This window comes from Rana temporaria, chromosome 3 (assembly GCF_905171775.1).
Source record: "Rana temporaria chromosome 3, aRanTem1.1, whole genome shotgun sequence".
Lineage (NCBI taxonomy): Eukaryota > Metazoa > Chordata > Amphibia > Anura > Ranidae > Rana > Rana temporaria.
The window spans coordinates 478,312,794-478,327,582 of NC_053491.1; the positions used below are offsets into that span (position 1 = coordinate 478,312,794).

At 46.6% G+C, this 14,789-nt stretch overlaps 1 protein-coding gene across 2 annotated transcripts in view; it reads left to right on the forward strand.

Annotated features, from left to right (window-relative positions):
- LOC120933643 (alpha-2,8-sialyltransferase 8F-like) overlaps positions 1-10,782 on the forward strand; it is a 43,557-nt gene extending 32,775 nt beyond the window's left edge. Inside the window, exons 6-9 of one of the 2 annotated variants that reach the window (XM_040346957.1) lie at positions 3,113-3,225; positions 7,714-7,800; positions 9,901-10,367; positions 10,641-10,782. In XM_040346957.1, coding sequence (XP_040202891.1) covers positions 3,113-3,225; positions 7,714-7,800; positions 9,901-10,360 — 660 coding nt within the window. In that variant the 3' untranslated portion in view covers positions 10,361-10,367; positions 10,641-10,782. Of the gene's footprint in view, positions 1-3,112; positions 3,226-7,713; positions 7,801-9,900; positions 10,443-10,640 lie in introns of those variants that run through there. The other variant, XM_040346958.1, reaches the window with a different exon arrangement.
- Positions 10,783-14,789: the final 4,007 nt, after the last annotated feature.

Sequence of the window (14,789 nt, forward strand, 5' to 3'; positions counted from 1 at the left end):
CGATCGGTTTGTTTACAAGTGATCGCTCCGTCATTTGACGGAGCGATCACGTGGTAAACCGCCGCTATCAGCGGCGATTTACCGCGATCTGTGATGCGCCGGGTCTTCTAGACCCGGCGCTCACAGATGATTCCGGGAGCGCGCCAGAGGTGGCGCGCGAGTGAAGGATTCTGGGAGGACGTCCCAGGGACGTCCTCCCGGAATAACTCCACCGCGCTGTAGACGTCTTTTGTCTATGGCGCGGTGGGGAAAAGGTTAAAGGGTTGTTTTTTTTTCGTAATTTTTTCAAATTATTTTTTTTTTATTGCATTTTAGTGTAAATATGAGATGTGAGGTATTTTTGACCCCAAATCTCATATTTAAGAGGACCTGTCATGTTTTTTTTTCCTAATACAAGGGATGTTTACATTCATTGTAATGGGAATAAAATATGAGAATAAAAATGACCCATTTTTTTTTTAAAACAGTGTAAAAATAAATACATTTGTCCTGTCCCAAAGAGTTTGTGCGCAGAAGCGAACGCCTATGTGCGCAGAAGCGAACGCATACGTGAGCAGCACTCACATATAAAAACGCCGCGATCGTTAGAGCGAGAGCAATAATTCTAGCACTAGCCCTCCTCTGTAGCTCAAAACATGCAACCTGTTGAATTTTTAAACCTATGGAGATTTTTAAGGGTAAAAGTTTGATGCCATTCCACAAGCGGGCGCAATTTTGAAGCGTGACATGTTGGGTTGGGCTAACTTTACTGTTGTCTTATTTTTTCATTTAAAAAAAGTGCGCTTGTAAGACCGATGCGCAAATACGGTGTGACAAAAAAGTATTGCAATGACTGCCGTTTTATTCTCTAGGGTGTTAGAAAAAATATATATAATGTTTTGGGGTTCTAAGTAATTTTCTAGCAAAAAAAATGTTTTTAACTTGTAAACAGTGGGCCAGATTCATGAAGCACTTACACCGTTTTTTTGGTAGATGCACGGCGTAAGTGCAGATTTGCGCCGGCGGATCGCTGCGCCTTACCCAGAGAACCAGATTACGCCTCCAAATAGACTTCATCGCCTCGGTGTAACCTTTCCACGCTGGCGCGGCGTTGGCGCAGATTTACGCTGGTCGGATCTGGCGCGGCCATGGTTTTTGTGTTTTAAATATGCAAATGAGGTTTTTGGGCCGATTCATCAACTTAAGCTTGACCGGCGCAGGCTACTCCCGGTGAGCGGAGCTGAAATTTCCGGTGCAAAGTTACACCTCATAAAAGCAGGGGTAACTTTGCACCAAACTTGCAGAGGTCAGCTGGAGAGCAGCTAAAGTAGCAGCGTTACAAACGAACTGAGCAACAACACTTGCTGGACAACACATAGAGGCGGTCCCCATGTTGGGAGAGGACCTCAATAATTACAGTCCTCTGGGCTGAAATTGGTTATCCGCCCACCTGAGGATTCCTCATCAGCCATAACTGCCCCAGCACACTGCAAACGACCTAGCTTAGAAAAAAAAAAGCTTCAGTACATTTGCACCTGCAGGGCGGAAGTCTGGGCTGATTCATGGACTGGGCTTTGGTAGTGGGTCGGCGTAGCTCAGGGATCACGCCGGGGCGCAGTTCTGAGCATGTGCAGATTGGGGCATTTACCCCTGGATGTCACTGAGCATGTGCGGTCTAAGATGCGCCCCGGCGTGACCCCTGCGCCACGGTCGGCACTTCATTAGCATAGGGTGACTCCCATTTGGCCTTACCCTGCCTTACGCCGTCTAAAATCCGCCCCGCTGGGGCATCGTAGACAAAAAAAGTTTCTTGAATCACCTAACTGCCTCTCCGCGCTGGACCGGTGTAGTCTAAAAATGATGCGCCACGCCGGTGCAAATCTGCACCATTGTACATGAATCTGCCCCACAGAGTCTGAAAAGAGGCTCGGTATTTAACCACTTAAGACCCGGACCTTTAGGCAGGTAAAGGACCTGGCCAGTTTTTGCGATTTGGCACTGCGTCGCTTTAACTGACAATTGCGCGGTCGTGCGACGTGGCTCCCAAACAAAATTGGCGTCCTTTTTTTCCCACAAATAGAGCTTTCTTTTGGTGATATTTGATCACCTCTGCGGTTTTTATTTTTTGCGCTATAAACAAAAATAGAGCGACAATATTAAAAAAAAATGAAATATTTTTTTACTTTTTGCTATAATAAATTTCCCCCAAAAACATATATTTTTTTTCCCTCAGTTTAGGCCGATACGTATTCTTCTACTTATTTTTGGTTAAAAAAAATCGCAATAAGCGTTTATCGATTGGATTTTTATTTTTATTTTTTGCGCTATAAACAAAAATAGAGCGACAATATTAAAAAAAAAAGAAATATTTTTTTACTTTTTGCTATAATAAATTTCCCCCAAAAACATATATTTTTTTTCCCTCAGTTTAGGCCGATACGTATTCTTCTACTTATTTTTGGTTAAAAAAAATCGCAATAAGCGTTTATCGATTGGTTTGCACAAAATTTATAGCGTTTACAAAATAGGGGATAGTTTTATTGCATTTTTATAAATTATTTTTTTTTTAACTACTAATGGCGGCGATCAGCGATTTTTTTCGTGACTGCGACATTATGGTGGACACTTCGGACATTTTTTACACATTTTTGGGACCATTGTCATTTTCACAGCAAAAAATGCATTGTTTATTGTGAAAATGACAATTGAAGTTTGGGAGATAACCACAAGGGGGCGCTGAAGGGGTTAAGTGTGACCTCATCTGTGTTTCTAACTGTAGGGGGGTGTGGCTGTGGGTGTGACGTCATTGATTGTGTTTCCCTATATTAGGGAACACACGATCGATGGCGGTGCCACAGTGAAGAACGGGGAAGCTGTGTGTAAACCCCCGTTCTTCAGCTCCGGGGACCGATCGCGGGACTCCAGAGGCGATCGGGTCCGCGGTCACGGAGCTTCGGACCGGGTCGCGACCCACGGCTGGGCAATTAAAGAGGATGTACCTGTACGTGCTTGTGCCCAGCCGTGCCATTCTGCCGACGTATATGTGCAGGAGGCGGTCCTTAAGTGGTTAAGTGGTAAAAAACATATATATACATTGTAGTTGATGTGCTAATCTTTTTTTATGTGTTTTTAGGAGCCTCCATTCCTCAAGAAACCCTTTGAAACCTGCGCTGTGGTCGGCAATGGTGGCATTTTACTGAATAGTTTTTGTGGGGAGCAAATTGACAGTATGGATTATATCTTCAGGTGAGGAAAAGCCTGTCATGGGTACAGATAAGATTGTAGATATGCACCTACTACAGTGATTTCCAGCTTCTAGAGACCCGGTGCCCAGCCTGTGGCTCGAAGGCTGCATGTGGCCCCTTGGTTTATGATGTGCGGCCCTCAGCAATTGATTAGGGTAATTTCATTGATCTCTACTAGATTCATGTTCTCAGTTTCGTATTGTCTTCTGCACAGGGCTTTTTATCTCAGAGAATAGGTGCAGGAACTCCTCCCTTCCAAGTCACCCTTGACTCCACCCCCTACCCACCTCTGAGCAACGTTCCTTGGTTCCGCCCCTTTATCCACCTCCCAGTACCATCCATTTTAGAGAATACAGAAACAAGTATCATTTTGTATAGAATTTGTTAATGATAACAAGAAAGGCAGTAATGGACTCCCAACAGCCAGCATCAATAGACCATCCAGCATCAATAGACCCTCCAGCAGCCAGCAGATGCCTCCCAGCAAAGATTGACCCCCTGCAACATAAGACCCACCCCCAGCAACAATAGACACACCCTTTAAAAATAGATCCCCTCCAGCAACAGTAGATTCTCCAGTAGTCATCATCAATAGATCCTCCAGCAGCCAGCAACAAAGACCCCTCCCTTAAAGACCCCTCCTAGGAATGACTGACCCCCCCCCCCAGCAACAATAGATTCCCCACGAGCAACAAAAGAACTCCCCAGCAACAATAGACCCCCTTCCTTTGCAAAATAGATCCCCTCCAGCAACAATAGATCCCCCAGCAGCCATCATCAATAGACTCTCTAGCACACCCCAGAACCTCTTTCCATTACATACATTCAGTACAGGAGGTGCCGGAACTGTGTTCCCCAGTGTTCCCGCTGAAAAAAAGCCCTTCTTCTGCAGCATATCCCCGGCCAACAATGTAGCCTGTCCATACTCTCTGATATCATTTCCACTATTAGATCTGCAGTTTCTGACAGTCCTTTCAAGCATCACATATATTAAACATTATGTGCGGCCCTTTGGTGATGTCAGGGGCCTCATATAAGGCCCATTTTAGCTCATAGGTTGAAAACCACTATTCTAGAGCAATGTTTTTCCAAACTGCTGCCAAGAGGCCAGAAGTGGCCCTTTGCTTGCCTTTATCCAGCCCTTTGACACTAAGAATGAGGCACCCTTCCACCCACTACTGACACCAATGATGGGGCACTATTCCTTCCCTTGATACCAACACTTGGCACTACTCCTCCCACTACATGGGACTATTCCTCAGACTGTCACCAACAATGGAGGACCATTCCTTCCACTGACACCAACAATGGAGGACCATTCCTTCCACTGACACCAATGTTGGGGCACTATTCCTTCCCTTGATATAATCAATTGCCACTATTCCTACTCCTAATACAGGGGACTATTCCTTCCACTGACACCAACAATGGAGCACCATTCCTTCCACTGACACCAACAATGGAGGACCATTCTTTCCACTGACACCAAGGATGGGGCACTATTCCTTCCCTTGATATAATCAATTGCCACTATTCCTACTCCTAATACAGGGGACTATTCCTTCCACTGACACCAACAATGGAGCACCATTCCTTCCACTGACACCAACAATGGAGCACCATTCCTTCCACTGACACCAACAATGGAGCACCATTCCTTCCACTGACACCAACAATAGAGCACCATTCCTTCAACTGACACCAACAATGGAGCACCATTCCTTCCACTGACACCAACAATGGAGCACCATTCCTTCCACTGACACCAACAATGGAGCACCATTCCTTCCACTGACATCAACAATGGAGCACCATTCCTTCCACTGACACCAATTATGGGGCACTATTCCTTCCACTGACACCAACAATGGAGCACCATTCCTTCCACTGACACCAATGATGGGGCACTATTCCTTCCACTGACACCAACAATGGAGCACCATTCCTTCCACTGACACCAATGATGGGGCACTATTCCTTCCTTTAATACCAACAATTGGCACTACTCCTCCTAATACGTGGGACTATTCCTCAGACTGACACCAACAATAGAGCACCATTCCTTCCACTGACACCAACAATGGAGCACCACTGACAGACTGACACCAACAATGGAGTCCTGTTCCTTCCACTGACACCAACAATGGAGCACCATTCCTTCCACTGACACCAACAATGGAGCACCACTGTCAGACTGACACCAACAATAGAGCCCCATTCCTTCCACTGACACCAATGATGGGGCACTATTCCTTCCCTTAATACCAACAATTGGCACTACTCCTCCTAATACATGGGACTATTCCTCAGACTGACACCAACAATGGAGCACCATTCCTTCCACTGACACCAACAATGGAGGACCATTCCTTTCCACTGACACCAATGATGGGGCACTATTCCTTTCCTTCATATAATCAATTGCCACTATTCCTACTCCTAATACAGGGGACTATTCCTTCCACTGACACCAACAATGGAGCACCATTCCTTCCACTGACACCAACAATAGAGCACCATTCCTTCCACTGACACCAACAATGGAGCACCATTCCTTCCACTGACACCAACAATAGAGCACCATTCCTTCCACTGACACCAACAATGGAGCACCATTCCTTCCACTGACACCAACAATGGAGCACCATTCCTTCCACTGACACCAACAATAGAGCACCATTCCTTCCACTGACACCAACAATGGAGCACCATTCCTTCCACTGACACCAACAATAGAGCACCATTCCTTCCACTGACACCAACAATGGAGCACCATTCCTTCCACTGACACCAACAATGGAACACCATTCCTTCCACTGACACCAACAATGGAGCACCATTCCTTCCACTGACACCAACAATGGAGCACCATTCCTTCCACTGACACCAATGATGGGGCACTATTCCTTCCCTTAATACCAACAATTGGCACTACTCCTCCCAATACATGGGACTATTCCTCAGACTGTCACCAACAATGGAGCACCATTCCTTCCACTGACACCAACAATGGAGCACCATTCCTTCCACTGACACCAACAATAGAGCACCATTCCTTCCACTGACACCAACAATGGAGCACCATTCCTTCCACTGACACCAACAATGGAGCACCATTCCTTCCACTGACACCAACAATGGAGCACCATTCCTTCCACTGACACCAACAATGGAGCACCACTGTCAGACTGACACCAACAATAGAGCCCCATTCCTTCCACTGACACCAATGATGGGGCACTATTCCTTCCCTTAATACCAACAATTGGCACTACTCCTCCTAATACATGGGACTATTCCTCAGACTGACACCAACAATGGAGCACCATTCCTTCCACTGACACCAACAATGGAGGACCATTCCTTTCCACTGACACCAATGATGGGGCACTATTCCTTTCCTTCATATAATCAATTGCCACTATTCCTACTCCTAATACAGGGGACTATTCCTTCCACTGACACCAACAATGGAGCACCATTCCTTCCACTGACACCAACAATAGAGCACCATTCCTTCCACTGACACCAACAATGGAGCACCATTCCTTCCACTGACACCAACAATAGAGCACCATTCCTTCCACTGACACCAACAATGGAGCACCATTCCTTCCACTGACACCAACAATGGAACACCATTCCTTCCACTGACACCAACAATGGAGCACCATTCCTTCCACTGACACCAACAATGGAGCACCATTCCTTCCACTGACACCAATGATGGGGCACTATTCCTTCCCTTAATACCAACAATTGGCACTACTCCTCCCAATACATGGGACTATTCCTCAGACTGTCACCAACAATGGAGCACCATTCCTTCCACTGACACCAACAATGGAGCACCATTCCTTCCACTGACACCAACAATGGAACACCATTCCTTCCACTGACACCAACAATGGAGCACCATTCCTTCCACTGACACCAACAATGGAGCACCATTCCTTCCACTGACACCAATGATGGGGCACTATTCCTTCCCTTAATACCAACAATTGGCACTACTCCTCCCAATACATGGGACTATTCCTCAGACTGTCACCAACAATGGAGCACCATTCCTTCCACTGACACCAACAATGGAGCACCATTTCTTCCACTGACACCAACAAGGGAGCACTCGGTCCTGGCACAAACCTATGAATTTCTGGCAAGGCACGCCGGACCTTCAGACTGCATGAGCCGGTGACATAACTGGCTGCATTCAGGGTGACTTTCAGCTACAGCTCTTAATCTTTGCAGGACATATTTTTTGTTGAACAAGAAAATGAATATAAACCACACAGCTATCTATACTGCTTACTTATTATAAATCCTTGTTTGCAAAGATAGTATGCTGGTTAATTAGATTTGCTATATATTGCTGCTCTTTACATCATAAATTGCTATCAGTTCCGGAGGTCAGTTGCCGGGGGATACAATAAAATGCCAATTTCATCCTTTACATAAACCTTGTTTTTTCCTCTATAATCTGTTGCAGGCTGAATCTACCACCTCTCACAATGGCAGAACACATTGGAGTGAAGTCCCATTTCATCACTTGCAACCCAAGCATTCTAAGACAAAAGTGAGATTCTCTTCTTTAACATAGGGGTTTTAGATGTGGAATGTGACTTGTCAGCTCTAGTAATTAACTCCTCTAGATTCGGTGCCAGAATGTCTGTCTGGGATGTGGATTGAGGGGGGAACTCGTTAAGCACCCATTGTGTGATGTTTTGGGTGGAGAGTTTCATTGTCCCTGTGATTACTGTAGCATGCTTGTAACTGTATATAACAAGGCTGAGTTACCATTAAAGTATTCATTCTTTTTTGAACCAGAGACAGAGCTGTGTGTGTTCTCGTCCTTCTGGGGAATTCTAATGGATCGTGTCTGCTGGATTGTTGGAGTGTCGGATAAGCTGTCTTGGGTTGGTGGAATGGAATATCGTAAACGGTGTTAACCCCTGACAGTTACAGAAAGTGTCTTAATTTAAGAGATGATCTGACAGTGCCTCTGCAAAGGGTCCCATCCCCTCCCACCCTAGGCCTAATGATTGGCTGACAGACCTGAGCACTGTCTCATGGTGTTAGGTCACATGGTCCTTATCCAGAAGTGGTGGGTATGGACCTGAGGGAGCATTGGTTGGTATAGATTGGTCAAACGGGGGGGGGGGAGGTTTTCGGGGACACTTTGATACACCCAAAAGTCATGAAAGGATCCACATTCTGCCATGGTGACAAAGTGTTTGACCCTTCTGCCATCATGACCAAAGGCTCTGCCCAATTGTGATAATTATAGTATCGGCCTCTTGCCATCAGGGCTGGTGCCACCACTAGGCAAACTAGGCAGCCACCTAGGGCGTACTGCCACCTAGGGTGCCTGGCCGCCGATGTTCCTACTCTCTTCTCTTTGCGGCAAGCAACTAAGTCTCGGCATTAGCAGGCAGCCACCTCTCCATGTGCACATAGTGTCAGAGGTACAGAGGTGGCAGAGGACTGTGTCTGTGTCCCGACTCCTGAATGAAGGGAAGCGAGCAAACATTTATTCATTCATTAATGGACACTGGTGAGGCTGCATTGATGGGCGCTGCTGAGGCTGCATTGATGTACACTGGTGAGGCTGCATTGATGGGCGCTGCTGAGGCTGCATTGATGGGCACTGGTGAGGCTGCATTTGATGGGCACTGGTGAGGCTGCATTTGATGGGCACTGGTGAGGCTGCATTTGATGGGCACTGGTGAGGCTGAATTTGATGGGCACTGGTGAGGCTGAATTTGATGGGCACTGGTAGGCTGCATTTGATGGGCACTGGTGAGGCTGCATTGATGGGCACGGGTGGGCTGCATTTGATGGGCACTTGTGGGCTGCATTTGATGGGCACTTGTGAGGCTGCATTTGATGGGCACTTGTGAGGCTACATTTGATGGGCACTGGTGAAGCTGCATTTGATGGGCACTGGTGAGGCTGCATTTGATGGGCACTGGTGAGGCTGCATTTGAAGTACACTGGTGAGGTTGCATTGATGGGCACTGGTGAGGCTGCATTTGATGTACACTGGTAAGGCTGCATTTGAAGTACACTGGTGAGGCTGCATTGATGGGCACTGGTAAGGCTGCATTGATAGGCACTGGTAAGCTGCATTTGATGGGCACTGGTGAGGTTGCATTGATGGGCACTGGTAGGCTACATTTGATGGGCACTTTATTAAAAAGGTGGGGTATACATGGGCAGAGCAAAATGGGTGGAGTCAGGGGTGGAGTCAGGGGTGGAGTCGGGGGGGGCGTAAAATGAGGTTTCGCCTAGAGTGTTAAAAATCCTTGCACCATCCCTGTTTGCCATAGAAATTGAAGAATTGGGCCAATTGATGATATCCAAGTACCTTGTCAGCTATGCGATAAGGTCTGTTGCCATAGTGAGCAATGAACCATGCCCATTATTCACAGTGACAGAGAGATAGGGTCCCTTTTTGGGGCTAAAACCTATTGCTATGGCAGCAGAGTATTGGGCTGATTACCATGGTGACAGAGTGGTCCATCAATGAATGGCGGGATTGGTACTGTTGCTCTTGGTTGACTTAGCAATCAACAAGTCCATTTTATTGGGGGGGTGGGGCATTTCTATCTCTTCTTGTATTTCTAAAGTAAATAAACTTCTGTTCTCTTATTAACTGGCCTCTTAATCCTTCAAGGTACGAAAGGCTCTTTTCAAGGCGAAAGCCTTTCATCGACGATATAAAAGGTTACGGTCCTGCAATGATCGTGTTGCCAGCTTTCGCCTACGTCAGCAGCACCGAGGTTTCCTTCCGGGTCTTTTACTCTGTGGAAGAATTCCAGTTGAAGAACAAAGTTGTCTATTACCATCCGGATTATCTCAGCAACATTTCCAGCTACTGGAAAGAGATGGGTGTTGAGGCCAGGCGGCTATCTTCAGGAGTCATGATAGTCACCGCCGCTCTTGAACTTTGCAAAAAAGTGACCCTCTATGGATTTTGGCCATTTTCTAGAGACCCAGAAGGGAATGTTATCCTTCACCACTATTATGATAACAACATCCCCAAACCCGGCTTCCACGCCATGCCTCATGAGTTCTTTATCTACACAAAGATGCATTCAAAGGGAGCACTCTATCTGCAAGTTGGGAAGTGTTGAATGTTTGGCCCTGTACACACGACCGAATTTCTCGGCAGAATCCAGCAAGAAACTCGATGGGAGACGTATTCTGCCGAGAAAACCGGTCGTGTGTACACTTTTGGCCGAGAAACCCGTTGGGAAACTCGTCGAGCCAAATAGAGAGCATGTTCTCTATTTCCTCGTTGGGCAATGGGGAAATTTGGCTCGACAAGTTTTTTGACAGCCGAACGAGAAACTCGACGAGAAAAACGATGTGTTTTGCCCGTCGAGTTTCTCGGTCGTGTGTACGGGGCCTAAGACTTTTGAAGCTCAAAGGTTCATAGAAATATTTCGAACTGCAGCTGTTGTCATGAGCCATGGAAGAACTGTTTACATTATTTAGCCAACTGTTTCATTGTTTTTCACTATTTTAACCCAAAAAATTTACAGTTGGAACCATTGTCAAGGCCTTTTTTTTTCAAATACACTATTTAAAACGTTTTGCCGATACACTGTACAGTGGTACCTCGGATTACGACCATAATCCGTTCCAGGAGAATGCTTGTAATCCAAAGTACTTGCATATCGTTTACAAACAATTTTATTGTAGAAAAGGTCAAGTTACAAAAAAATAACAATGATGGTACAGGAATGTATACAAGTATCATTGACGGTGAACATTGTACAGGAAGAAAAGGGTAGGGTTAGTAATATTTAAAGCGGGAGTTCACCCGAATTTTTTTTTTTAACATTAGATTGATGCTCATTTTGTCTAGTTTTTTTAAAATCGAAGCAGTACTTACCGTTTTTGAGAGCGATCTTCTCCGCCGCTTCCGGGTAAGGTCTTCGGGACTGGGCGTTCCTATTTGATTGACAGGCTTCCGACAGGCTTCTGACGGTCGCATACATCGCGTCACGAGTAACCGAAAGAAGCCGAACGTCGGTGCGGCTCTATACGGCACCTGCGCAACAACGTTTGGCTACTTTCGGAATATCGTGACGCGATGTATGCGACCGTCGGAAGCCTGTCGGAAGCCTGTCAATCAAGTAGGAACGCCCAGTCCCGCAGCCCATACCCGGAAGCGGCGGAGAAGATGCATCTCTAAAACGGTAAGTACTGCTTCGATTGTAAAAAAAAACACCAGATTCCCCTTGACAAAACGAGCCTCAATCGAATGTTAAAAAAAAAGGTGTTTGGGTGAACTTCCACTTTAAAGCGGAAGTTCACCCATAAAAAAATTTTTACCCTTAGATTGATGCTCATTTTGTCTAGGGGAATCGGGTAGTTGTTTTAAAATCGAAGCTGTACTTACCGTTGTAGAGAGCGATCTTCTCCGCCGCTTCCGGGTATGGTCTTCGGGACTGGGCATTCCTATTTTGATTGCCAGTCTTCCGAGAGGCTTCCGACGTTCGCATCCATCGTGTCACGAGTAGCCGAAAGAAGCCGAACGTCGGTGCGGCTCTATACTGCGCCTGCACACCGACGTTTGGCTACTTTCGGAAAATCGTGACGCGATGGATGTGACCGCCAGAAGCCTGTCGGAAGACTGTCAATCAAGTAGGAACGCCCAGTCCCGCAGCCCATACCCGGAAGCGGCGGAGAAGATCGCTCTCTACAACGGTAAGTACAGCTTCAAATTTTAAAACAACTAGACAAAATGAGCAGGAATCTAAGGTTAAAAAACCTTATTTCTGGGTGAACCTCCACTTTAATCTTGAACCAAAAAGGTGGTGTCCCAAAGAGACCATTTTTTTTTTATACCGGGGCATAGAATCATATAACGTATGATGAATTCTCTCTGAGAGTTTGATGTTTGTCATACGGTTGAGAATCTGTGGCCAAGGTACTGAAGTGGAGCACCAATTAAAGGCTATTGCCCCATGAATCGAGGTGAGAAATGTGTGGATAAGCCTTGTGCTAGATGTTGGAATATCCTGAATAGTGGAGAATAAAAGGCAGATTTGGGGTGTAAGAGGGATCCTTCGGCCGGAGATTTTATCAATCACGATGCTTGTTTTGTGCCAAGTGTCCTTTAGATGGGGACAGTCCCAAAAAATATGTAATAACGTACCCTGGGTGGGACATCCCCTGAAGCAGAGTGGAGACAGTGAAGGATAAAATGTATTAAGTTTAGCCGGTGTAAGATACCATCTATAGAGCAATTTGATAGCGGAGTCTCTGATAGATGTTGTTTTGGTACATCTATGGAGGTTAAAGAAAATGGTATCCCATTGTTCCAGAGAAAATGAAGTATTTAAATCCGATTCCCATTGTAACATGGTATGCGACTTCTCAGGCATGTTTGTTTCATTCAAGCTTTTATATATTCTGGAGATCAAACCCCTAGCTCGAGGAGTGGAGATACAAATTTGTTCGAATTGTGTATAAGGGGGGTAAAGTGTAAGTGAGTAGTATTTCTGATAGAATTGTCTAATTTTTGTATAGTTTTCTAAAAAGTACTCGCATATCAAAGCGACTTTCCCCATTGAAGTCAATGGAAACGAAAATAATTTGTTCTGCATTGACTTCAATGGCATACAATACCATATGCGGCCTGGAGGCGGGGGGTGCCGGAGAACCTCGGAAACTGGCGGAAAGGCCCGAGGTCAGTTCGGCTTACTTACCTCGGCAAACCTTGGAAAGACTCAGTTCTCGAGTCTTTCCGAGGTCAGCCAAGCTGTCCCTGGGCCTTTACGTGCATTTCCGAACGGCAACGATCAACTGCGATCAGCAGGAGGCAGGGAGCATAGGAAATGGGCATTACGTATTTACATCAACATAACCTAAGGAACACAAAGCCACATATCACAGTATCATTCACAGGTGGTGGGAGTCTGAATCCTGCAGTCTCAAATTGTGTTATATTTGGAGGGGCGTTCTCTATATAGATAAACTTTTATATGGGAGAGTACTATTGACTACACTGATCCATGCAGCAAATGTGGGAGGTGTTGCCTGCATCCAATTACCAGGGAAGAGTTTGCTCGCTGAGAACAGGGGCTACTGCAGGAAAGTTTTTGTGAACTTTACGAGATCTGGGTTGGGATAAAGCCCAAGCAGGCAAGGTTTAAAGTGAAGAGTTAGCGGAAAACTCAAAGTATCATGGAGAAATCTCACCACTTGTGTCCAAAACCCCTGGATAATGGGACAAGACCATAATAGATTAAATAAAGTACTGTGACTGGCCTGACACAGGGAACACAGGAGCGGGTCAGCCATAAGAAATTTTGGGTCCCCCTACACAGCTTTAGACTGGGACCCCCTGGGCCTGACCGCCAACATTGCACAGGGCCCACCCAATAGCTGTCCCACCAAATCTGTCCACTGGCCATCCCACAAAGGCCCATCCCATGTCCCAATGTCCTCCTCCTTCTCTGTTCTATGTTTCCCCATGCCATTTCCTCCTCGTCCAGTCTCATCTTCCCCATCCCATGTCCTCCTTCTCCTCCATCCCATGTCCTCTTTCTCCTGCAGTCCCATCTCCTCCATCCTATATACTCCTACTCCAGTACCATCTCCTCCATCCCACATGCTCCTCCAGTCCAAACTCCTCCATCCCACGTCCTCCTCCATCCCATGTCCACCAGTCCCATCTCCTCCATCCCATGTCCTCCTCCTCCTCCAGTCTATCTCCTCCATCCCATGTCCTCCTCCCCCTCCTCCAGTCAAATCTCTACCATCCCATGTCCTCCTCCTCCAGTCTATCTCCTTCATCCCATTCCTCCTCCAGTCCCATCTCCTTCCCCCACAAGATCCATACCAGACCCTTATCCGAGCACGCAACCTTGCAGGTCAGGAAAGGGGGAACAAGCGAGCGCACCCCCACCCCAAAGCGCCTTGTCCCCATGTTGATGAGGACAAAGGCCTCTTCCCGACAACCTTTGTCGATGGTTGTCGGGATCTGTGGGTGGGGACTTATCGGAATCTGGAAGCCCCCTTTAACCCCCACCCTAGGTGAATCAGTATGGGGTACATCATACACAGTGGTGGCTGGTGCTCAATTTTTTTTGGGGGGGGGGGGGACACAAACAAACTGAAAAATTCTGAAACAAAAACATAAATATGCAGACTCTGTGCCCAGCAAAAGCAGCCACCTGTGCCCATCATATGCAGCTCTGTGTTAGCATGAATGGGCGTCCGCAGGTAGGGGCATTTCAAAATGTCCTAAGACTCTGGCACAGAACAGATTATGGATACCTACTGTACATGGGAGCCGAGGAGACAAGAGTATCTGGATGATGGAATTATATGGTAGGAGTAAAGACAAGAAGGCAGTAAATTGTATTGGGAATGGTGCATTTGCACACTGGGGCAAACTAAAGTAATGGCATGTGTGTGCCGTTGCTGCAGTCCGTGTGTTGTTACCGGCGGCTCCAGCACAATCACAGCCCTGGAAGCCACAATATCCAGAAGTAAGCCCCGGGAGAGATGTCGGCAGCCGGAGGGGGAGACGAGGATGGCTACAGG